This window comes from Neofelis nebulosa, chromosome 9 (assembly GCF_028018385.1).
Source record: "Neofelis nebulosa isolate mNeoNeb1 chromosome 9, mNeoNeb1.pri, whole genome shotgun sequence".
Classification (NCBI taxonomy): Eukaryota; Metazoa; Chordata; class Mammalia; order Carnivora; family Felidae; genus Neofelis; species Neofelis nebulosa.
Window position 1 is genome coordinate 111,999,001 of NC_080790.1, and position 26,825 is coordinate 112,025,825.

Below are 26,825 nucleotides of genomic sequence, written 5' to 3' on the forward strand. Positions count from 1 at the left end.
GTGTAGAACAACCTCCCCCGCTGGCCCCTGCCCACCCTATCCCCTGCTACACTTTGCTTGCTCACTCCACTTCTGCCTCTAACACCCTTCATGCTGAGTTCATTCCCTCCTTAGGCCTTCAAATATGTTATTCCTTCCTGCTTTACATAGCCTCTCTCCGTTCTTTGCTTGGCTACCTCCTAGTCATTCAGTTCTCATTTTAAGTGTTACTTTTCCCAGAGAGGTCTCTCTTGACTTCCTAAAACTAAATTAGGATCTGAAGTCTTAGTTTCCTTATCTCTAAAATAAGTTATCTGCAGATTAAATGAGATCATCCATGTAAAGTTCTTGGCGCAGTAACCAGGTACGCACAGTATGTATTCAGTCAGTATTGGCTACTATCTTCCTTGTTATTCTCACAAAGCATTCTGTTACTGCTCTTGATAATACTTCCCACACTTTGTAGTTATATACTTATTTGAGCGTAGTTGATTAATGAGTGTCCGTCCTTTACACCATAAATTCCACAAGGGCAAGAATTATGTATCTGCTTTGTTTCTCACCACATACTTAAAACCCGGACAGAATTTCACATACATTTGGCACTAAACAAATACTAGATTAATGACTTATCGCTAAATATGGCTTTGTTAAATGTCAATCACAAAGGGCTGTCCACCACGCATAAAAAGAAGGTAATTAGAGACATCTGGCTCGAGAGTGAACTGAATCCATAATCTTACTTCTTTCTCTTCCCAAAATTACATTGAAATGATAGAAGAAATATAAAAATACTAATGAATCAAAAGCAAATCTGGAAGGCAACAAAGAGTGGCATTAGTAGACCCGAAACAGGGATCTGCAGAAGACAACGCAGAAGGACTGGACTACTGGAGAGATCAATCAGAGCCGAAGAGCCTCCAGTTGAAAGATTAAGTGCTAGCTCAACAAGTCTGGGCCTGGAAACACCCCAAGCTTAGAGTCAACCAGGCCTACCCGTGGATGAATGTAGGCCTTGGGGTAGCAGGATGGTATTTAACCAAAGGTTTGTCAATGCAGGGCCCGTACACCCACAGGCTGGGTAACAAGCTGTGTGCCCCATTCAGACTTAGCTGGGAAAACAGCACTCTATACAGAGTAGAAGTTCTGTCAGAGAGTGCTGATGGCTTTTTTTTTTTTTTTTTTAAATATAAGTTGCACATATATTTTTAAACTTCGTATTATGGAAAACTTTCAAACTTACATAAAGAGAACACTACAGCAAATTCCTGTGTACATATCACTTTACTTCCAACGTTATCACTATATGTCAGTTTTTTAAATCTCTACCAGGGCTTCTCAACCTCACACTACTGACATTTTGGGCCAGATAATTCTCTGTTGTGGGGGGACTGTCATATGCACTGTAAAATGTTTAACAACATCCCTAGGCTCTACCTACTAGATGCCAGCAGAAAACCTCAATTGTGATGACCAAAGTCATCTGCAGACATTGCCAAATGTCCTCTGGGAGAAATCCACCCTGAGTTGAGAACCACTGGTCTATACCCACTCCTCTGGATTATTTTATTCTTTTTTTCTTTTTTGAGAGAGAGAGAGCGAGAGAGCACGTGCACACGTAGGGGAGGGGCAGAGAGAAAGGGAGAATCTTAAGCAGCTCCACACTCAGCATGGAACCTGACACGGGGCTTGATCTCACAACCATGAGATCGTGACCTGAGCTGAAATCAAGACTCAAAGGACTGAGTTGCCCAGGCGCCACCCCTCCCCCACTGGATTATTTTAAAGCAAAGCTGAACCTATCATTTCAGCTGTAATTATCTCAATATGTAACACTAAGAGATAAGGATTCTTACCGTATCCAAAATACCATTAACCTATTTATAAAGCAACATTAATTCCTTAATCTAATCTAATATTCACTTACTGTTTAAATATCCCCGATTGCCTCATAAACGCTTTTTTCTGGTTTGGTTAGAAATGGCACCCAGAAAGGGTTTTTACATTGCACATGACTGCTAGGTACACTGGGCCCATAGAGAGTTTCCTGGGTCAGCCCTGATGACAGAGAAAGGGCAAGGATTGGGCCTGAGGTAATTCTAGGTGGCCACAAGACATGAAGAAGGAGAAAAAAGAAAGAAAGGCAGCTCCACCTACAGGAGAACTGCGTCCAACTTCCTAAACCATGACTGAACCCCTAGTTTAGGATACGTCCCTGTTTGTCCTCCTGAAGCGATACCTACTGTGAGCACATTCTAATCCACTCAATGCTCCAGGGTAAAGCTCAACCAGAGCTCTGTAAGTGACCTTCACAGATACCAAGGACAGCGATGGCAGTCCTGGGAAACAGACACAATACAAGAAATCGAATATTTCTTTAAATAGAATAATCTTTAAAAATATACTGCGGGGCACCTGGGTGGTACAGTCAGTTAAGCGTTCGACTCTGGCTCAGGTCATGATCTCATGGTTCGTGAGTTTGAGCCTTGCGTCAGGCTCTGTGCTGACGGCTCAGGGCCTGGAGCCTGCTTCAGATTCTGTGTCTCCCCCTCTCTCTCTGCCCCTCCCCCACTCGTGCTCTCTTTCTCTCTCTCAAAAATAAATAAACATTAAAAATATACATATTAAAAAAATAAAAATATATTGCAACAGCACACTGCATCAATTTTTTTAAAAGGCCACTATAAAACAAGGAGCAATCTCACACCTATCAGGGACTGCTGCTATCAAACAAACAAACAAACAACTCCAGAAAATAACAAGTGTTGGCCAGAATGTGGAGAAACTGGAGCCCTGTGCACTGCTGGTAGGAATGTAAAATGGTACGGCTACTGTTGAAAACAGTATGTGGTTCCACAAAACATTAAAAATAGAATTACTATATTATCCAGCAATTCTACTTCTGGGTATATGCCCCCCCCCCCCAAATTGGAAGCGGGATCTTGAAAAGATATTTGTATTCTCATGTTTGTAGCAGCATTAGTCACAACAGCTAACATGCAGAAGCAACCACATGGCCACTGGTGAGTGAACAGACAAGCAAAATGGTGTATACACACACAATGGAATATTTTCAGCCTTAAAAAAGGAAGGAAATTCTGACATATGCTACAACATGGATGAACCTTGAAGACCTCATGCAAAGTGAATAAGCCAGTCACACAAAGACAAATACTGTATGATTCCACTTGTACCTAGTGTAGTGAAATTCAGAGTCAGAAAGTAGAATGGGGGGGTGCCAGGGGCTGGAGGGAGGGGGGAATGGAGAGCTACAGTTTAGTGGGTATGGAGTTTCAATTTTACAAGATGAAAAGAATTATGGAGATGGATGGTGGAGATGATTGTGCAACAGTGTCAGTGAACTCAATGCCAGTGAATTGTACACTTAGTAATGATTAAGATAGTAAATTTTGCTATGTGTGTTTTACTACAACAAAAGAAATGGGAGGGAAAGGAGCAATTTGAAAATTAAGAAAGTTCTTAGAAACTAAAACACGACTGGGGGAGAAACAATCTCAACAGAAAGGCTGAACAGGAGAACACATGAAACTGAAAAACCAATTAGTAATGTGAAAAACCACATCATGGAAGTTCCCAAGACACAAAGCAGTAAGAGTGAGATAGAAACTGTGACAGTAAAGAGACAAACTGGACAGATGTAGGAGTTCCCAAAGAAGAGAACAGTAAGGTAGGAAGGAAAGAAATTATACAAGAAAGTTTGCTCAGTTATCAGGCCAAAAGGGATCATCAAGTTTGAGTGGCAATACTGAAAAAGGAGATTGACCCAGATACATCCTGACCAAGCTTTTAAAACTTTGGATTGAAATCAACCAATTAACCAGAAGCCACCCTTAAAAACTTCCAACGGAAGAAAAAAGTTTCCCTATAAAAGAGAAACAAGAATCAGATTTATGTATGACTTCACATCTATAATACCACCGCCAAAGCCAATGGTGCCCTGTCTACCAAGTTCTTAGGAAGCACTTTGAACCTGGAGTTATTATCTAGCCAAATTTTCATTTCAGCAGGAGGTCAAAAGAAAGCCATTTCCAGAGCATGGGGCTTTAGGGTCAGACAAACCTGAGAGTTCAAATACCTATTATCCTACTTAGTAGTAGTGTGCCAACCTCTTGGAAACTTTGTGGAATGCCTTATGAAATACAAACGTATTATCACTCTCCACCTCTTCCAGTTAATGGATGATTTAAAAGAAGCAGCATTTGCAAAGTGCCTGATGTCAAGGGAAGACATTTGGCCTTGGCATCCAAAAGTTCACATATTAGCAGAGAACCTCAGTCCAGATTTTGGGCTCAGGCAAGTCTCTGTCTAAAACAGGAAAACTACAGCCCAAATGTAGCCCACTGCCAGCTTGTATAAATAAAACTTGATTGCAGCACATCCGTATTCATTTACACACTATCTATGACTGCTTTTGCACTACTAAGGCAGGGTTGAATAGATATGACCAAGATAGTATGATTGCAAAACTGAAATTATATATTATCTGGTCCTTGATACAAAAAGTCTGCCAAACCCTGATCTAGAATGTTATTACCACCTCTCCACTTATACAATTCCAGATCAAATATCACCTTTTGTGAGTAACGGCTCATTTCCTGTACTTCCATAACACTATGTACCTACTCTGCTACAACACTAATCACACTGAATCAAAGTCATTGACTATATGTCCATTAAATTACAAATTTCTTGAAGGCATGGATTCAAGATCACACTGAGATATCCCTGCACTCAGCATTTATTCTTTCATTCAATAAATATTTGAGTGACTTATTGTGTCAGGCAGGTCTTGAGGGTACAGTAATGAATAAAATCAAAATTTCTTACCCTCATGAAGCTTACAGTCTAGTAGGGAAGAAAGAACAGGTAAGTAAAGAAATATATAATACATGTAGTTATGAGTGCCGTGAAGAAAAATAAGGCAGGGTAAAAGAGGAAATGGAGGAAGCATTCTGTGATGTAAAGTGGGGTGGTCAGAACAAGTCCTGAATGAATGGATGGATGGAACAAGTCCCAGGAAGCAGTGCAGTATTGTTTATGACCAATGCAACAACTGCAAGCAATGTGACAAGAGACTCAGCTGGCCTGATAACTTAGGAATTAATAAAAAATTATTACAGTGAGTATTTTTGCACTTCTATAGCAGGCACAGAGCAAAGCACCATGCACATATTATATCACTCAATTAACCTAAGAACCCTTAGATACCATTATTAGCCCTGTTTGAATGGGTGAGGAGACTAAGCACAGACATTAACTTGGACTGTTAACTTGTCCATAAAGCAAAACCACGAAGTGACACTATTCTCCAGGCTCTTCATAAACTACAGGACAGCACCACTTTAACTATTCCATGCTTTTAGGCCAGAACAGTCCTCTGTCACAGAAGCAAGATTTTACCTTTTGACATATGAATTATATCCATGGTTTTTGGGTTTTTTTGAGAGTTGGACACACATGGACATGAGCGGGGGATAGGCAGAGGAAGGGAGAATCTTAAGCAGGCTCCATGCCCACAGAGAAGCCAACACAGGGCTCAATCTCATGATCATAAGATCATGACCTAAGCCGAAATCAAGAGTTGGGACACTTAACCCACTAAACCACCCAAGTGCCCCTACACCCAGGTTTTTGATATGGTTAAAAACAATACAGATAGGAAAGACATCTCCACACTGCTGTGAGGGAAGGAGACTCAGATCTATTAACAAAAGAGGAGAGAACTTATAGCTCCCTGTATCAAATCTCAGACTTGGACACAGACTCAGGATCAAGGCACTCTCCTAGAGTTCCTCCATAACTGGATAGACTTGTCATATCATGCTAAGGCATGTCCTGGTCTAGGTCTTCCAGAGAGGTGGCCTTGCATGATACAGGCTGGCGTAGTAGGCAAGGCAAGCACATTGGTCTATTCCTTGCCCTCCCCCACCTCCTATCCACTATCCATTCTAGCAAAATTTCATTTTTTAGACTCCGACTATGGGACAGAATTTCTAATTTTTTTTTTTAACATTTATTTATTTTTGAGACAGAGAGAGACAGAGCATGAATGGGGGAGGGTCAGAGAGAGGGAGACACAGAATCTGAAACAGGCTCCAGGTTCTGAGCTTTCAGCACAGAACCTGACGCGGGGCTCGAACCCACAGACCGTGAGATCATGACCTGAGCCGAAGTCGGCCGCTTAACCGACTGAGCCACCCAGGCGCCCCTATGGGACAGAATTTCAAAAATACTAAAATGATGTTCTGGGACAATAGACGTCTATTTGCTATCTCCCTTTTCCAAGAAAACAAAGGGTCATGTTATTCTAAGGGTTCACATGTAGACAGGTGAGTCACTTAAAGACTCAGACACACCTTGGCCAACTACAAAAATAACCACTGAAGTAAAAGTCATACTCCTCTAGCTCAATTCCTGAGGTCCATTTTGTGTCATCTCTACACTTTTTGACAGAAGTATTTATCAGTTCTCAAAGGCAGAGTTAAAATGTTAAGTCCTTCCTATTGGCTCTAAAAACAGCAAAAATCAGCAGGTTGCCTCAAGAGCCCAAACCACTGGGCTGAGCCCAATCTTGTCTAGGGCCAAATTATTACTGAGAAACTAATTTCCATTGCCTACCTATCTTCCCTAAGGCCTCTGGCGTTATCTTTCTAAAACAAAAATCTGACTATGTCATCATTTCCTTCCTTCCCATCACCAAGAGACACCCTGACCCTTGGGCCCACTGTACCACCGGGTCCATTGTGCCGAGGCTAGATCTAGCCACTCCCCAACTCATGCACATCAACGGTGCACAGTTCCTCATACACCTGACTTACTCTTTCACCCTACCTGGTGCATCTTCATTCTCCTCAGTCACCATATTAATTTAAACTGCCTAAAGCTCATCCTCATGCCTCCTTCCCACTCTCCAGGCACAAATGTTTTCAAGCTCCCTGGCAGCACTTTGCATGGTGTATCCAAATAGTGTGTAGCCAAGTGGGCTCTGATGCTTGGTGTTCACGAGTTTCTTCCATGAGACAGGGAATGTATATTTTTTCTTTCTGGAATCCTCACATCTGACAGGTACTGAATGAATATATGATTACTTAGGGAAAGCCATTATAAATGGAGTTCACAATGTCACTTACTATGATGATAAAAAAAAATACTTCTTTAAACAAGAATGTGAACCCCTTTCTAGATTCCAACTTTAGCAAAGTATGAAAGCCAGGGGGAGCAGATGATCTGATGAGAGCTGAGAAACTTGAAGGAGCCTCTGTGATTCAGGAGAATGCTTACTGTGTCTGGTTCTAGAACTCTGTAGTTCAAGGGCTCCTTCTTCACAAATGTTTAGAGGATACTATTTCTGGATATAAAAAAAAAAACCCCAGTTATATAAACTATTACACCTAAAATAATCTAAAGTATGATTACAATAGCTTTACCTTGTGTTCTTGCTATTTAACAATTATCAGTGATAAGGTCTTTATGTAAAAATCCTATTATTAAAAAAAACTATTAAAATAAAAGGTAGGAGGAGATGCGTTTATGCAGAACCTTGTTTAAAAGGTACAGGGCAGAGGAATAGCTAAATGTCTACCGTTGTAGTGGTACCGTTGCAAGATGATCCTGCCTTGGGATCTGTGCACACACCAGCCTCCAGGAGGCCTACGATTGCCCCTGTTTCTGTGAGTCCTGATTGACCAACTGAGATTCCTGACCTCCTTAATCTCCCATCAACTGTAACAATAACAGAATAGTAGGAGTAGCAATGTGATAGCCAGCACTTGCTGAGCAACTGCTATGTGCTGACCCAGCACTAGGTCAAGTACATTATATGTGTTACTTCATTCTCCAAAACAACCCTATGAAAGACACTGTGTTCCTATCTGATTTTGCAAATGGCAGAAAGAGTCACAGGAAAGTTAGACAACTATCCCCGCCTGCTAGTAAGTGGTTAAGAGTCAACACACAAACCCAGATGGTCTAGCTCCAGAGCCCAGGCTTTTAACCAGCATACACTGCTTCTCTGAACATTCCACTATGCCACTCACTCCCTAGCCTTTATATATCAAGATCATTCAATAGCATTTTCTCACACAAGAAAATCTCTAAATAGGTGAATGAGAATATGCATCACCACCTGCTCAAACTTCCTGAGAACAGGAGATGTTATAGATTCCCCTTCAAGACCAAAGAACCCATTCTCCTAGCTGCTAGGAGGGTTAGTGGCTAACAATTCTTAGTCAAGGGCTTTCACAGGAACTGCCCTTGGCCTACAAGAGTAGCCTGGCCCTGGGGTGCCTGGGTGGCTCAGTCGGTTAAGCCTCTGACTTCAGCGCAAGGCATGATCTCACGGTTCGTGAGTTCAAGCCCCGCATTGGGGTCTGTGCTGACACCTCAGAGCCTGGAGCCTGCTTTGGATTCTGTGTCTCCCTCTCTCTCTGCCCCTCCCCCGCTCACGCTCTTGTCTCTCTCTCTCTCTCTCTCTCTCTCTCTCTCTCTCAAAAATAAACATTAAAAAAAAGAGAGAGAGAGAGTAGCCTGGCCCAGGGAAAAGCTCTTACAACCCCATTCCAGCTCCCAAGCTCCCTGCAGGACTTGAGGCCTTTCCTACCTTTGCTCTTGTGGCATCTCATGTCCTGTCTCTACTCAATACTACTGCCTTTACTGCTTCACAGGTGCCAGCGAGAGAAAGTACTCTCCAGTAAACTTGCTGCATGCAAATCTGTCTCAGAGTTGGTTTTCTCTAGAACAAAACTAATAAAATTGTTATGTAAAATTAGTGAAGACTAAATAACAGCTGGAGAGTGTACTAGTGGCCAGGGACTTCATGGTGAAGATGTACTTAAAAGATAACACCTGAACTGCACTTAATGCATTACTATGTATTACACAAACCACCCAAATTAACACCAGTACGAATGTTTTAAAAGAAAAGGTGGTTACAAAAGGAAAAATATTGCTGTGATTCCACTTAAATTAGGTATCTACAATAGACAAATTTATAGAGACAGAAAATATAGTAGTGGTTACCAGGGGCTGGGGGAAGGGAGAAACGGGGAGTTAGCGGTTTTTGTTTAAAAAAATTTTTTTCTACATTTATTTATTTTTGATAAACAGAGTGTGACAAAGGTGAGCGGGGGAGGGGCAGAGAGAGAAGGAAACAGAATCTGAAGCAGGCTCCAGGCTCTGAGCAAGCGGTCAGCACAGAGCCTGATGCGGGGCTTGAACCCACGAACTGTGAGATCATGACCTGAGCCGAAGTTGGACGCTCAACCGACTGAGCCACCCAGGTGCCCCGAGGAGTTAGTGTTTAATTTGGGATGTTTCAGTTTGGGATGATTAAAAACTTCTGGAGATGGATGGTGGTGATGGTTGCACGACAATGTCTTAATTCCACTGAACACAGTTAGAATGGCAAATTTGATAGGAAGTATATTTTACCATAATCAGAAAAAAAGCTAGTACTACTAAATAATGAGGGATACATTAAAAAAAAAAAATACACATGAGAAAACAACCAGTTTCTTAGACTTCAAAAGAAAGGAAGCAAAGCTGCCTGCCTCCCTTCCTCTCTTTTTATTCCTTTCTGTTTTGACAATTAAAACACCAGCCACTGCTGTTCAAAAGCACCCCATTCCAGAGACCAGTGCAGAAAAGCTGGTAATTTAATTCATCTGCATATGACATACTTCGCTTAGCAAACCCATTATGGTGCAAATATTTTTTAAAAATTTGCCTCATTTCTCAGAAAGCACTTGGCTTTAAAATTAGAATGTGATATCAAAATTTATAGAAATACTTCTAAAGATCTGCTCTGGTAAAAGTGTCATTACATTTGGGGCTTTAGATATTGCTGAGAATATGTATATCTCTTCATTTTCCTGTTTGGTCAAAAGCAATTATATAAAATTATTTTTTTAACTTAAAAAGGATATGGGCTAGTACATATAAAGAATGTCACAATTAGCAGTAATCTAGATAATCAAGGTAATTTTATTTCTTTTTAATCATAATATTAAAACTACTCAAATCCTTATTTGTTACCTAGGTAAAACAGGGATAATACCGGGGGGCAAGGAAAGGCTAAATATTAAGAAAATACACACTATGTAGAGGAAGAAATCAGAGAGCTATATGTTTAGTCTTCAAGCTTACACCACTTGGACTTTTTGGATTGGTTAAAAGAGTTTTAAGGAGCAAATATAATTATCTATTGCAACATAAATCTGTTAAGTTCTACATCTGATAGTGAAAATCTAGTAAGCAAATGTGAATAGCAAAGACACTACTTAATAGAATCCAGTTCCTGAGTTTAAGAAAGTGAGAGCTGGATAATCAAAAGACATGTGTGTACAGTATAACCTCACTAATCCTCACTAAATACATTGGCAGATGGACAACACATAAAGGGTTATATATCTAGTTTTCTGATTCAGATGCTTTCTACTTAGTGGGAATTCATAAGCCTTCAAATGTTCCATTACTTAATTATGCAGGAAAAATTGTGCATGGTTAAATAACAGAGTAAGAAAACAAAAAGCCTCAAGAAGTCTCATTTAATAAAGTAGGTGACATATGAGAAAAACTGGTTCACAGATTAATATTTCGAAACTCAAATGTGATGATCATTCCTTAGATTTTGGATGATCTCTTTCTCTTACACCCTCTGATGACAGTCTTACTACTCTCCTAAGCAAAATGTGTCACTGCACACGAGTGCTCCCATATCTGTTCTCTGGTGACCAGGGATCCGGCAGTCCTGCTTAGACCACTGACACAGCATCTCCAGTCACAGGGATGTCACGCTAGAGGGTGAAAACCCATAAAATCCATACAAAATGACAAAGGGTCGATGCTTTATAGACTAGGGAAAACAACACAAAAAACTAGGATGTTTATAGGCAATTATGGACTAGACATTAGGAATTAGCTCTGGTGTAGAAATAATGGCTTAATATCACCAAAAGGTGATATTAGCAAGGTGATATGATAAAATAAGATACAGCTGTTTTATTACTTGTTAAAAGATCTATAAAAGATATCATAACTGTTAGAATCCATAATCTGTACTTGAAAACATAGTGAATACTTGTTTCCGCGTTACTCTTGTGAACGAGGTTAATATGGAAACAATTTAAGGGAAAATAAACACACAACCGTACAGATGCACAAGGTTACCAAGACTGAGCAGAGGAAACATGATGAATACCATACACTGTAAAAGGGACAACAGACATAAGGTGACTGGCTCACCTCTTCTGTCCTTCGAGTCAGAATTACCTGTGTAGTAAGTGAAAAATAGAAACATTCACTCAAATTAAAGAAAAACATTACTATTCAACCTAAGTTAAGACAAAATCAGCTCTTTCTTTATGTATGTTGGAGCTAGAATGAGGTACCCTCCAACAAATGGGAAACAAGATTGCCCAGACCCACTAAACTTTAACCAGTGGTTTGTCCTCTCAGAGCACAAAGGCAACACAGCACCAATATTCATAAAAAGTATAAGAAGGCAAAGAGAAATACAAACATAACTGTATTACAGGCCTTTATGTCTTTTAGGTCATTCATGAAATACAACAGGGCAAAATTAAGTTAAGAATATAAAGGACTTAAAATGGCAACAGGTAATAAAATCTAACCAGTGTAGACCAAATTCTATATACTAACAGAGAAAACTTTTTCAAAGTTTTGTCTACTTAAGTCACTGAATTTTGGTCTGTCTTTATCAGAATATTTAGAATGCACCATAACTAATATAACTACCCACAGGAACACTTATGGGATATGGCTGAAGCTGTGCTTACAAAAATTCATAGTATTAAATATATTAATTAACTGGGAAGACTGTAAACAAGTCAAGCATTCAACTCAGGAAGAAAGAAAGAGCACAAAATAAATCTAAGAAAAGCAAAAAGAAAGAGTAAGAATTGAAAAGAAATTAATGAAATAAAAACTGAAAAATAAAAACTGAAAAAAAAAAAACCCCACTCTTTGGAAGGAAAAAAGCAACAAACTGTGAAACAGATAAATGGTTAGCCAACTTAAGCACGAAAATGGACACAAGTATGTAAGATAACAAATATTAACACTATGTAGGAAATTAATCTTAAGAGATGACTTTTCTTCAAACCCATTCAAGTAATTTTGAAAACATGAATGAGATGCACAATTTTCTAGGTTAAGTTCAATGATTTCTGTGAAGCTAAACAAAACACTGACAACTAAAAGTTATCAAAAATAGCACACATACAATTAAAATTAAAAAACAGCACACATATAAAGGAAAGATATAAACCAATTTAATTTAGAAATAACTTACAAATTATCAATGGAAAAATCCCAAATAAAGTAATATCAAACAAATTGCTACAGTTCATTCAAGAAAAATACAACATGACCTAGTATGATTTTTTTTTGCAGAAATGTGAATAAAGTTAGGAAATCTATTAAAATGATTCACCATAGCGTATTATAAAAAGAGGGAAAAAATCAGAAAGATCTTGCTCATTGATGCTGAACAGGCAACTGGCAAAATTTGACATATATGCTCTTCAAAACAGGAATAAATTAATAAATCCTAAACATGATAAATATGTTTATATCTCAACCCAAGAGTCAGCGCCGTATTAATGGAAAACCACTAAAAGCATCCTTGAGAGTCAGGTACAAGACAAGGCTGACTTTTACCATTGTTTTCTAACCTTGTTCTGAAGATACTCATCAAATCATTTAAAGACAAAAAGAAAGACTAATTTGAAGGCATGATAATTGAAGAAAATTATGTCAAACACTGAGGAAATTTATTTTTTTAAGTTTACTTATTTACTTTGAGAAAGAGTGAGAGAAAGAGACAGAGGAAGGGAGGGAGAGACAGAGAGAGAGAAAGAATCCCAAACAGGCTCCACACTGTCAGTGCAGAGTCCAATGTGGGGCTCAAACTCACAAACCGTGAGATCATGACCTGAGCCGAAATCAAGAGTTGGGCGCTTAACCAACTGAGCCATCCAGGCACCCCAAACATTGAGGAAATTTATTAAGATGATCAGGATAAAATATACCTACAAAACCCAACAGCTTTATGTAGTATACTCAAAACTAAAATAATGATGTATGTCAAAAATGACAGTAAAAATAATGACAGTAGCAGAAGCCTTCACAGCCCCAACAGCAGCCAGTTAGAGGACACAGTGGAAGAAAATACTCCATTTATACTAACAACAAACAAAGCAAAACACCAAAGTAACAAAGAACCCCTCTGAAATATCTAGAAATGAGCTGAACAAAACATGTGCAACATCAGTGGCAAAAACTTTAACACTGCCAAGAAATACAAAGTAAGAATTCAGCAAATGGAATACACTGCATTCTTAGACTTGAAGACGTCAATTGTCCCTGTTAATCTATAAATGTGAGATGATCAATAGAAACTTTTCTCCTGCTATATAAGTTGATTCTAATGTTCATAAAGAAAAATAATCAAGAATTGCTAGCAAAATTCTGAAAAATAAGATTAACAAGGGATGACTCACTTTATCAAATACTGATTATTTTAGTTACAATTATTAAAACGGTGGGGTTCTGTACAGAGAACAGAACGGTGGGGTTTCTGGACAGAGAAAACGATTAATAGAAAATAAAAATGCCAAGAAATCGAACTCATATAACAAATGAGAACCTAAATACACATCAGATATCAGAATTCAATATATGATAAGGTGGCATTTTGAATCAGTGAGGAAAAAAACATTATTCATTAAAGGGTACTGACATAAAAAAAAAAACACCAAACTAAGAAACAAAAAGAGGTGGGCGGGGGGCGGGGGGGCGTGCCTGGGTGGCTTAATCGGTTAAGCGTCCGACTTCGGCTTAGGTCATGATCTCATGGTTCGTGGGTTTGAGCCCCATGTGATGCTCTGTGCTGACAGCTCAGAGCCTGGAGCCTGCTTTGGATTCTAGGTCTCCCTCTATCTCTGTGCCCCTCTCCCGCTCACGCTCAGTCTCTGTCTCTCTCAAAAATAAATAAACATTAAAAAAAAAAAAGCTAAAAAAAAAAAAAGGTATTGGGACAGGGGCGTCTGGGTGGCTCAGTCAGTTAAGCTTCTGACTCCGGAGTTCAGCTCAGGTCACGATATCACAGTTTGTGATGAACACCTAGTACAGCTCTGAGCTGACAGCACAGAGGCTGCCTGGGAGTCTCTTCCTCTCTCTCTCTCTCTCTCTCTCTCTCTCTCTCTCTGAGCTGACAGCACAGAGGCTGCCTGGGAGTCTCTTCCTCTCTCTCTCTCTCTCTCTCTCTCTCTCTCTCTCTGTGCCCCTCCCTCTCATGTTCTCTATGTCTCTCTCTCTAAATAAATAAATAAATATTTAGAAAAAAAGGTATTGGGACAAGTCATTAACCACTTGGGGAAAAAACAGATCCATAGTTCACACTTCACATCAGAATAAATTTTAGATCGATCAAAGATTTATGCACACACCTGCATGCACACAAATGTACATATACAGAAGAAAGAAACCATAACTCTAGGAGAAAACATAAGGAGAACTATTTTGTAATACTGGAGTAAGGAAAGCCTTCCTATATATGATCTAATACCTAGAAAATATTTAGTTAAAATAAACTGACAAATTTTTTAATTAAAAAAATTTGAAATTGCTTATGATAGCTTCTGCAATGCAGAAAAACTAGATGAGCAACTGGGGGAAAATATTTGCAACTTTATCACAGGTACACAAAGTTTCCCTAACATTTAATACAATTTTTTAAATGGTTGTTTATTTTTGAGAGAGAGAGCGTGTACACGCGCAAGCAGGGGAGGGACAGAGAGAGAGGGAGACATAGAATCCAAAGCAGGCTCCAGGCTCCAAGCTGTCAGCAGAGAGCCCGAAGCAGGGCTCGAACCCACGAACCGCGAGATAATGACCTGAGTGGAAGTCTGACTGTTAACTGACTGAGCCAGGTGCCCCAGGGTTTCCCTAACATTAAAGAGCTTCTATAAGTGAGTCAGAAAAGCCTAACATTCTAATAAGAAGAACGGGCAAAGGATACCAACAGAGTTCTTAGAAAAAGAAATACAAGTGATCTTTCCAAATATGGAAAGATGCTCAACCTCACTCAACAAAATGCAAATTAAAGCTACACTTGAGATGCTAATTTTCACCTGTTAGACTGGCACAGATCCAAAAGTTTGATAATTTACGGCACTAAAGACAGCAAAGGAAAACAGGCACTCTTACACACTATTTATAGGAATAAATTTCCCAACAGAGGAAAATCTGGCAATATCCACCAATTTACAAATGGACACTTAAAATAATTTATCCTACCAATATTCTCGTGTATGCTTGAAATGACAAATTGTACTGCTTCTAAGAGTACTCTGAAAACAACCTTAACGGACACTGATAGGGAAGACAGATAAATATGTTAAGGTATATCCATACAATGAAGCAGTTCTTTACTGTAACATAGAACAAGCATGACAGGCTAATGGAAAAAAGCAATGTGCAGAAATGTACACAATCCATATGTGTATAATCTGTGTTATAAACACAAGAAAAAGGAATATATACATACTTGCTTATTTTAAAAAGGAAAAGAACAGAGATTCAAAGCAAAGATCAATGGGAGAGAAAAATGTAAAAGATTAAAGAATTAATCTAGGATATGTCTAATATCTAAATAATAGGAATTTTAGAAGAAGAAAACAGAGAAAATGGACAATGGAAGAAAATTTCCAAATATAAGAAAAATCTCCCGAACTGAAGAACCAAAAATTTCCAGAATCAAGAACCAAGGCTCCAAAAACCCTATCAAGCACCCAACATAATGAATGAAAAAGATACACATCAAGACACATTTCTGTAAAATTTCAGGACATGAATGATAAAGGAATGATCTTCCCAAAACACACAAAGTGTGATTAAGAATCAGGATAGCAGTAGACTCCTCCATGCCTGGAAATTAGGAGTCAGGGCAATGTTTTAGACATTCCGGGGAAAACAAATACATCCTCAAATTCTATACGCAGCCCTATAGCCATTTTTAGACACGTAAGGTCTCACGCAATGTACCTCCCTTGGACCTCTCTCTCAGGAGGCTACTGGAGGATATGTTCTATCCTATGATGGAGTAATCCAACAAAGATGTCAATATAGAAGCCAGGAAACAAAGGAATTCACAAAATAAAAGAGAAGGGAAATCCCAGACCAACACCTAGGCAGCAGCCCTGACGATCAAGCCCAGATTTGAGTAAGACAATGGAGGACTCAGGAGGAAAATCTGTAGGAAAAAACAAAAAACAAAAAAACAAAAAACAGATTACCTGACAGATCTGACTTTGTTGAAACTATATCGAGAGTCTATGGAAAGTATGAGAAGAACCGGCTGGCGATAGGCAAAAAGAAAACTAAAACAGAAACATAAGGCAATTATAAAATCCAGGAAAAAAAGTGTACAAGAAAAGAAAAATGATCACATTACACCTATAGCTCAGCAGGGAATGACATCACAGTTATAGTAAGATAAAGCATTAAATACTGATTTAACCAAAAATTATTAAGTAACGATTATGGGAGGACTGGTAAGAGGGTAGTGATGAGAAGGATGTGGGGTTCAGACTGTGACATCCTGATGTACCATAAAGGTTTCCTTGAGTTTTACTCATCTTGAAAAAGTCACCAGTGAAATGTAGCCTCAGTCTCTCCTGAGACATGAAATGTGTTAACTGTATAATAACTGGTTTCTTAGCTGTGGCGTAATTTGGACCTAAGGCAGATTATGGAAAATTCGTTTCCTTTTTTTTTTTTTTTAATTTTTTTTTTTCAACGTTTTTTATTTATTTTTGGGACAGAGAGAGACAGAGCATGAACGGGGGAGGGGCAGACAGAGAGGGAGACACAGAATCGGAAACAGGCTCCAGGCTCCGAGCCATCAGCCCAGAGCCCGACGCGGGGCTCGAACTCACGGACCGCGAGATCGTGACCTGGCTGAAGTCGGACGCTTAACCGACTGCGCCACCCAGGCGCCCCGGAAAATTCGTTTCCTTAACAGCAGAGTGGAAAGACCACAAGAGTGAGAAATAGGCCTAACTTGCTACCTGCTGGCTCTGAGATCTAAGACAAATCATTTAACCTCTATAGTCTTACATTAAAGCATCAATGAAAAGGAGAGAATTATCCAGTCATCTCACAGAACAGTTAAATGAAGACAGAAGCGAGGAACACAGGCTGCAGAGTCAGCCAGGCATGGGTTACTGGCTCACCTTTCCCACTCATTCAGTTCATACGAGTTATTTGAGTTATTTCATACGTTATTTCGTCTTCCCTCCCTAAGCAACAGCCATAACTCACAGCAAGAAATATCTTTTACACTGTTACTCAGTATGTGCTTCTGTATAACTGAAATTAAAGTTTCACAAAATAATACACATTACATAAAAAGAACAGAAAATGGAACAGAACCATCCACTTAAAAAACAAAGAAACAAATCACTCAGGATGGCCCACTGAAAATGATGTCATGAATTGGTCACGACCTTTACTTTGAAAAACACTCCTGGAGTTAGTTTCATCATTGTAAAACTCCTTCACCTGCAAAACAGAAAACAGAACCCACCTCATGGGATTCATAGGATACCTCCGTAAAACTCTTAGTACAATGCCTACCGCTTAAAAATAGTGCCTCCCGTGTGCAGGTGTGCACTGTAAATGCTTTCCCTGTATCAACTCATTTAATCCTACTAGTTCCTGAGCAAGGGAAGTATTATTACTATCACTTGTTCTCATTTTACAGATGAAGGAACTAAGGTACAGAGGTGAAATAAACCTGCCTACGGTCACACAGCCAGTGTACAGCAGAGATGGGATCCAAACTCAGGTAGCGTGGCTCAGCAGACTGCTCGTACCTGCAAGTGCTGCATAGCCTTTCCAGTGGAAAACAAGGGATTAAAGCAGGCAAGTGCAGGGTCTGGGTTACACGGTCTAGCTAAAAAATGTCACGTGTAGTAACCGAATGAGATTCAATTCAGCAAATACTTTCTGAATGCTCTCCATGAGCCAGACGTGATTCTAATCTAGGGGCCCTCACCATCTAACAGGGAAGAAATATGAACCAAAGGGGTGAGACCACAGAAAAGGGAACAACGGGGCGCCTGAGTGGCTCGGTTGGATAAGAGTCTGACTCTTGATTTCAGTTCAAGCTACATGTTGGGCTGCACATTGGACATGAAGCCTACTTAAAAAAAAAAAAAAAAAAAAAAAGGCACCTGGATGGCTCAGTCGGTTAAGCATCTGACCCTTGATTTCGGCTCAGACCATGATCTCATGGTTTGTGAGTTCGAGCCCCACAGTGGGCTCTGCACACACAGTGCAGAGACTGCTTGGGATTCTCTGTCTCCTTCTCTCCCTGTCCCTCCCCAGCTCTGTCTCTTTTCTCTCTCTCTCTCAAAAATAAACATTCAAACAAAACAAAACAGAGGGAACAGTGATTTTTGCTAGGAAAGGAATGACAGTTACACAGCTGTCGGGGGACAATTTCCTTTACTCTTCACAGAAGCCATCTGAGGGACCCCTTCTCTCTTATAGATGAGGACCCTGACTGAGGCTCAAAGGGGTCAGAAACTTGCCCTACCCCACCTGGTTTCTGACTCAAGGCTGATTCTATTTCTGGTGCCACTTGCAAATCAACTAGTGATGAACTGAAGGAAAGAAGTGGGCAGGGCTGACGCCCTGAGCAAACTGGCACTGCAACTTAACTGTTTCCTGAGCTCCTCTAACTCCACCCCTAGCCTGTGGATTCCTATCCCATATCTGTTATGCACGTCCAGACCCATTCGCCTTCCCATGATCTCCAAGGGTCCCTTCTGTTCAAGGCTAATCGTGTCACCCTTCTGCACCCTTTCATCTTTAGCTTCTCGCATTATCAATTAGCTCCCCTTTCTCTTGTATTTTCAAACTTTTTCCTCCACCTTTGACACTTAAGCCTCCCTGGTCTAACCGGAATGTCAGGCAAAGCAGGATAGCCTCCGGAATATCTCTTCTTTCCTCTTAACTCTATGTTAGCCAGATATTCCTAAGAATTCTCTATATCTGCTAACATTAGTTTGCAATGTTTATTATTTCAAGAAATCTTATGGCTAGAAAACACAAAACAATAAAATGGTGAGGAACTTCAAAGAGAAAAAGAAAAAACAAATAGAAACCATCTCTAGTACCTGAAGGAGGGAAAGTTTCTGGGGTGGTTGCCGCGGTGCTGGAGTTCCCCTCCCAAGGTTCTGTGCTGGCATCTGTGAGCTGGTTATCTGGAAGCCACGTTCCATTAGGTGAAATTGTAGTGACTACAGAATCCGTGCTTGCTGTTCTTGTGGTCCCATTGTCAGAATCTGAAGAATTGACAGTGGTTACATAGGTGGGTCCCAGTGTTAGATTTGGGCTGAATGTTGGTGCCACAAACAGAGAAGTTACTGAAGAAGCAGGACTTGAAGTTTTGGTCTCTTCTTTAACTGATGCTGTTGTTGATGTTTTCATAGATCTTGTAACGCTTACTGAAGGTGAAACTATAAACACACACACACACACACACACACACACACACAAAAGAAAGAAAACAACCCATGAAGAATGTGATAGCTTGAAGTTGTAAGGCACAAAGCAGCAAGCCTTAATAAACTCTTAAACACCAGGAGGCCAAAGAAAGACCTCTCCCTCTCTCTCTCTCCCCAACCCCCACCCCCACCCCACACACACTTATATCTAATGGTGGGCCCTTTCTAGCACTTCCAAAGGACTACTGTTTAAGGGAAGAAGAAAACTGGATTCATTACTTATTTCCTCAGAATCAGTATACAGGAATCTTAAGTAGCAACATTTTTAAAAAAATTTTTCAGGAATGAACATATAATCTACTTCTTTAAAGTAGTATATTGTATATAGAGCAATGTTGAGCATTCACTACGACTCAGATTTCCAAAGATATTTACTTTATACCATCACTTTAAAGTAAAACTTTAGTATTTTTTCTTTCTTTAATATCACCTAGGTCTCCAATTTTAGGTCATTAAATGTGACAGCAAAATTCCATTTTGAATGCCAGCTTTATTAAATGACAACTTACCTGTGGTTGCATTGTTGGCACCTACACGTATCAGACTACTGCCAAGCAGAACAAGAATGAACCAGGAATCCATGCTGGCCTAGAAAACAGACAGCCATGTTAGATAAGGCCCTATATTATTGTTAACCATGTCCAAAATACTCACCAAAGGAGTATGTGGAGTAAAGTCTTCCCAGCAATAAAATGTGCACATAGGACCAATGATCTTTTGGGAGTCTGATATGCACATTTCCCCCCAAATCCAACCACTTAATTGAATCATTATATCAATACAAATAATACTTAATAAGAACCTACTTTTTAAAGCGTGATTCTCAACCTTGACTGCACTTTAGAATCACCCAAAGAACTTTAAAAAATTCCCATAGCAGACTGCATCTCCTGGGGTAAGAGCCAGGCAGCAGTCCCGTGAAAAGCTCCCCTCGTGCTTGCCATGTGCAGCTTTAGCATGTTCAGCATGAGAAGTTTGGAGAAGGTAGGGTGACTGTATGACTGTGATGCCCTTTGAAACAGACCTTATACAGCTGTTCCCAACCTTTATTTCATCACAAACCGCATCAGAGGGCTGTGGCACATTCTTACTGGTAATAGTGGCTCATTGGTCCATTCGGATTTTTGTGCCCTTCAGTGAACTAGGTACTAGGGAAAGAACCAGGGAGCAATACACTCATACATCCCATCTTCAGGAGCCTCACAGCCTGGTGGTAACTAAATATGGTCGTGATGCTCAAGGGAAGCAAGGGGTACTTTCCAAGGGGTACATGAGAACCTCTGGGGAAGGGTAGGGAGATGGAGGTAGTTCGTACACATCTCAGGAGTTTGACTCTGGTACCAGCAACATGCCTAGTAGGGAAATGGGGTTAGTAATGCCTTCCCCAAGGTGCAGCCATACAAGATTCCTGACCATAATCTAAAATTGGGAAAGCAGGGGCGCCTGGGTGGCGCAGTCGGTTAAGCGTCCGACTTCAGCCAGGTCACGATCTCGCGGTCTGTGAGTTCGAGCCCCGCGTCGGGCTCTGGGCTGATGGCTCGGAGCCTGGAGCCTGTTTCCGGTTCTGTGTCTCCCTCTCTCTCTGCCCCTCCCCCGTTCATGCTATGTCTCTCTCTGTCCCAAAAATAAATAAAAAACGTTGAAAAAAAAAAATTTAAAAAAAAATAAAATAAAAAAAAAATAAAATTGGGAAAGCATACAATTTCCTACAAAAGGGTTAGAAAACAAACTGGAAGGCTGATTACTATATATGTGTACATGTCTATTCTTGATAGGAAATGGTTTGGGGGAAAAATAACTATGTATTTAGGGGGAGAAGGTTAGACTGTCACCTCATTCCAAATACCAAAAATAAAATCCAGATGGGTAGAAGAATTAAATGCTTAAAAAACACATTTTTTTTTTAATTTTTGAGAGAGAGAGAGGGCACAAGTGAGCAAGAGGCAGAGAGAGGGAGAGAGAATCCCACGAGAGGCAAAGAAAGAAGGGGAGGGAGAGAGAGAAGTGGGACTCACTCGCGGTAGGGCTCGAGCTTGCCCAATGCGGGACTTGAACTCATGAACCAGGAGATATGACCTGAGCGGAAGTCAGATACTTACCAACTGAGCCACTCGGGTGCCCTAAAAACACATTTTAAAAGGAAAGAAATGAATATTTATGTGAGCTCAGAATGAGGAAAGATTTTCTAACGTAAGAAACCACAAAGGTAAAATGGCATATCTGATGATAGAAAAAATAAAAGCTACTAAATGTAAAAGAAATCAATCATAAATATGTTCATGAACAGGGAGACTCGATATTGTTAAGATGTCAGTTCTTTCCAACTTGGTCTACAGACTCAATGCAATCTCAATGAAAATCCTAGCAAGTTATTTCGTGGATTTTGACAAACTAATTCTAAAGATTATACAGAGAGGCAGAAGACTGAGAAGAGCTAACTCAATACTGAAGAGGAGCAAACTTGGAGGGCTAACACTACCAGACTCAAGACTTAGCATAAAGCAACAGTAATCAAGACAGTGTGTTGGGAATGCAAGCTGGTGCAGCCACTCTGGAAAACAGTATGGAGGTTCCTCAAAAAATTAAAAATAGAACCACCCTACAACCCAGCAAATTGCACTACTAGGTATCTATCCAAGGGATACAGGTGTGCTATTTTGAAGGGACATATGCACCCCAATGTTTATAGCAGCACTATTAACAATAGCCAAAGTATGGAAAGAGCCCAAATGTCCATTGATGGATGAATGGATAAAGAAGATGTGGTGTATATATATACAATGGAGTATTACTCGACAATCAAACAGAATGAAATCTTGCCATTTGCAGCTACGTGGATGGAACTACAGGGTATTAGGCTAAGCTAAATTAGTCAGAGAAAGACAAAAATCATATGACTTCACTCATATGAGCACTTTAAGACATAAAACAGATGAACATAAGGGAAGGGAAACAAAAATAATACAAAAACAGGGAGGGGGACAGAACAGAAGAGACTCATAAATATGGAGAACAAACTGAGGGTTACTGGAGGGAGTGTGGGAGGAGGGAGGGGCTAAATGGGTAAGGGGCATTAAGGAACCTACTCCTGAAATCACTGTTGCACTATATGCTAACTAATTTGGATGTAAATTTAAAAAATTAAATTTAAAAAAAAGTGTGGGATTGGTGAAAGAATAGAAAAATAGAGCAATATAACAGAAGAGAGAGCCCAAATACAGACCCACGTAAATATAGTCAACTGACCTCTGACAAAGGAGCAATGGCAATACAATGGAGCGAAGATAGTCTTTTCAATAAATTGTGCTAGAACTGGGCATACATATACAAGAAAAAAATGTGGACACAGACCTTATACTTTCACAAAAACTTATTCTCACAGACCTAAATGTAAACACAAATTTAATGTAAACACAAAGACTCTTAGAAGATAACATATGAGAAAGTCAAATGACCTTGGGTATGGTGATGACTCTTTATTTTTAAAAATTTTTTTAACGTTTATTTATTTTTGAGACAGAGAGAGACAGAGCATCAATGGGGGAGGGTCAGAGAGAGGGAGACACAGAATCTGAAACAGGCTCCAGGCTCTGAGCTGTCAGCACAGAGCCCGACGCGGGGCTCGAACTCACGGACCGCGAGATCATGACCTGAGCCAAAGTCGGCCGCTCAACCGACTGAGCCACCCAGGCGCCCCTTTTTTTAATTTTTTTTTTTTAAGTTTATTTATTTTTGAGACAGAGAGAGACAGAGCATGAACGGGGGAGGGTCAGAGAGAGCGGGAGACACATCAGCCCAGAGCCCGACGCGGGGCTCGAACTCACGGACCGCGAGATCGTGACCTGAGCCGAAGTCGGACGCTTAACCGACTGAGCCAGCCAGGCGCCCCTGGTGATGACTCTTTAGATATAACACTAAAGGCACGATCTATGAAAGAAATAATCAATAACCTGGACTTCATTCAAATTAAAAGCTTCTGCTCTGTGAAAGACAATCTCAAGAGAAAAAGAAGACAAGCCACAGGCTGGGAGAAAATATTTGCAAAAGGCACATCTGATAAGGGACTGTTACCCAAAATTTATAGGAACTCTTAAAAATGAACAACTAAGAACATAAACCAATTAAAACATGGGCCAAAGGCCTTATTAGACACCTCAATGAAGAAGATAGAGAGATTGCAAATAAACATATGAAAAGATATTCAATAACATGTGTCATTAAGGAATTGCAAGTTAAAACAATGAGACACCACATCTATCAGAATGGCCAAAATCCACAGTACTGACAACAGCAAATACTGGTGAGCCTGTGGAGCAACAGGAAGTCTCATACATTGTTGGCAGAAATGCTAAGTGGTACAGCCACTCTGGAAGACAGTTTAGTGGTTCCTTACAAAACTAAACCTTCTCCATAGGATCCAGCAATTGCACTCCTTGTTATTTACCCAAGCAAGTTTAAAACTATGTCCACACAAAAATTTGCACACAGATGTTTACAACAGCTTTATTCTTTTTGAAAAAAAATTTTTTTTAATGTTTATTTTTGAGAGAGAGAGAGACAGAGTATGAGTGGGAGAGGGGCAGAGAGCGAGGAAGACAGAATCTGAAGCAGGCTCCAGGCTCTGAGCTGTAAGCACAGAGACCGACATGAGGCTTGAACTCACAAACTGTGAGATCATGACCTGAGCTGAAGTTGGACACTCAACCGACTGAGCCACCGAAGTGCCCCATAAAGCCCCAGCTTTATTCTTAATTGCCAAAACTGGAAGCAACCAAGATGCCCTTCAGTAGGTGAATGGATGAGTAAACTGGACTCCATCCAGACAACGGAATATTATGCAGCACTAGAAGGTTATGAGCTATCAAAGCACAAAGAGACATGAAGGAACTTCAAATGCATATTAGTAGGTGAAAGAAAGCAATTTGGAAAAGCTACATACTGTATGATTCCAACTATAGGACATAATTCTTAAAAAGACAAGGCCCTGGAGACAGTAAAAAGATTAGTGGCTGTGGAGCTAGGAAGGAGGGAGGGAATGAAAAGGCAGAGCACAGAGGATTTCAAGTAAAACTATTCTGTATAATAATACAATGGTAAATACATGTCATTATATATTTGTCCAAACCTACAGAATGCACAACACCAAGTAAATCCTAATGGAAACAAGATGATAACGATGTGTCAATGCAGATTCATTTGCTGTAATAAACGTACCATGTGGTGCAGGATGACGAGCGTGGGAGGTTGTGCATGTATGGGGGCAGGGAGTATTGGGAAACTCTAATTTCTGCTCAATTTTACCATGAACCCAAAACTACTCTAAAAAATAAAGTCTATTTTTTTAAGGGAAATAAACTAGGAAAATTGCCACCAATAAGACAAAGCGTTAAAATAAGAAGTCATATCAATATGGAAAACACGAAGACCTCAATTTTGAAAACCCTAAAAATCCTAAACAGGTAATTTACAGAAGAGAAAAACAGCTAAGAAAATACATGAAAAAGTGCTAACCATCCCCATTAATCAAAGGAATACAATAACGAGATAATATTTCCACCTTCCAAATCAGAAATGATCAATTATATGAAGTATTCAATGCTAGCAAGAGTCTCATGAAAAGGAACCAGACACTGGTCGGAATGGCCATTAGCCTGTAACAACAAATGCCTTCCCAGAAAGATTATACAAGGATCTTAAATGTGTCCATATTGTTTTGTGACCCACTTCCAAGGCTCTATTCTAAGTAAAAGTAAATTATCTGAAACTCAGGTGAAAATGATACAGAGATATTCATTAAATGGAAAAGTAGAAACAATCCAAATATCCAACAGCAGGGAAAATAGGAAAAAGCTGAAATAAGTACTATGTTGCTGCTATTCAAGATGATATACTGTTACAATTCAAAGAATTTAAGAAAATGGAACAAGACCTTCATTTTTTAAGCTTAAAAAAACAGATCAAAACTGAATATACCATATGACCTTAACTAGATCCATGTATGTGTATGAAAGTATATGCATGAAAATAAAACTGGAAGGGAAAATCTATAAACATTTAGCATGGCACTTTATGATTTTTATTTTCTTCTTTGTATTGTACTTACCGGGTTCACTATCAGCATAGATATCCTGTACCCCCTCTCTCTGCCCCTCTACTTGCACGCAAGTGCACGCATGCTCTCTCTAACATAAATAAAAATTAAAAAAAAACCAATCAAATTAACTTAAAAAGAAATCAGATTTCACTACAGAGCATGAATATATGAATCAAAAAGAAGGAAACTGCAGAAGAAAGACAGTACTTCATGTGAAAGGCTGCAAGGGGAAAGAAGTGCAGAGTGCAAGTTGGAGAGGATCTGTGCGTGTAAACTAGGCCGTGAGAGGTATGCTAATGTAAAAAGATCCATGTTGGTAACAAGGTGTAGCTATAGACCACAACCAGGAAAACCACAGTCAAGGCCTCATTCTTCTCAGAAAGAGACTTTATAATATATTATAAATTTATATTATAAAGTCTCTCTGGCAAATTCCTGTGACTTCCTGCCTCCCAGACTAAACTGCATGCATACCTGTGCTTGTTTACTTCCTTCCTCTTCCAGTCTCCAAATCTATTCCAAGTATCCCAGAGCTACATGTCACCAAGGAGAGTTGAGGTTTCCTCACTCAAGGATCTCAAATGCAAACCATTCTTCCTAGAACCTGTTCTAATGGTCCCCATTCTTGAGGGCTTTTTGCCTAATAATTTGCTAGCACTCCCTTATCACTGAAGAGACTGCAATGTGGCTCACAATTTTCTTCCCATCCCCCAGTCCTGATATTCTCCTGGAAGATGGTTCAACATCCTCACAGATGACAGCCACCACAATTCACATCCGGGCCAGCCTATGAATTACTGGACTTCCTCAACTCCAAGAACCTTACATCTCTACTCCACTTGGGCCAGCCTTGACAATGGTTCTGTCATCACCAGGAAAAACTCAGACTGAGGCTTACCTTCCCACTCTCCACCACACTCTCTATTCCTTACAGTTCCCTCTCTTTTATGTCTACACCTGTTCTCTGACCTCACCTAGGCTTCCGGTCCCTTGAACCTCTCTCTAATTTTCTATCTAGTATTTCTGTCCTATTTCCTTCTCTACCCAAGAAAGCTTGGTGTCAATTCCATCACTACCTTACTAACATCCTAAATTCTTTTGCTACCCCTGTTCTATTCTACTTACATGGGGAAAAA

General features: G+C 39.9%; 1 protein-coding gene across 5 annotated transcripts in view; it reads right to left on the reverse strand.

Annotated features, from left to right (window-relative positions):
- The window catches only part of PTPRA (protein tyrosine phosphatase receptor type A), a 164,016-nt gene that overhangs the window by 55,984 nt on the left and 81,207 nt on the right, over positions 1-26,825 (reverse strand). For 4 of the 5 annotated variants that reach the window (XM_058685055.1, XM_058685052.1, XM_058685051.1 and 1 more), the window contains 3 exons: positions 20,105-20,183; positions 19,206-19,547; positions 11,242-11,268 (listed from right to left, as the gene is read on the reverse strand). In XM_058685055.1, coding sequence (XP_058541038.1) covers positions 11,242-11,268; positions 19,206-19,547; positions 20,105-20,177 — 442 coding nt within the window. In that variant the 5' untranslated portion in view covers positions 20,178-20,183. Of the gene's footprint in view, positions 1-11,241; positions 11,269-19,205; positions 19,548-20,104; positions 20,184-26,825 lie in introns of those variants that run through there. The other variant, XM_058685054.1, reaches the window with a different exon arrangement.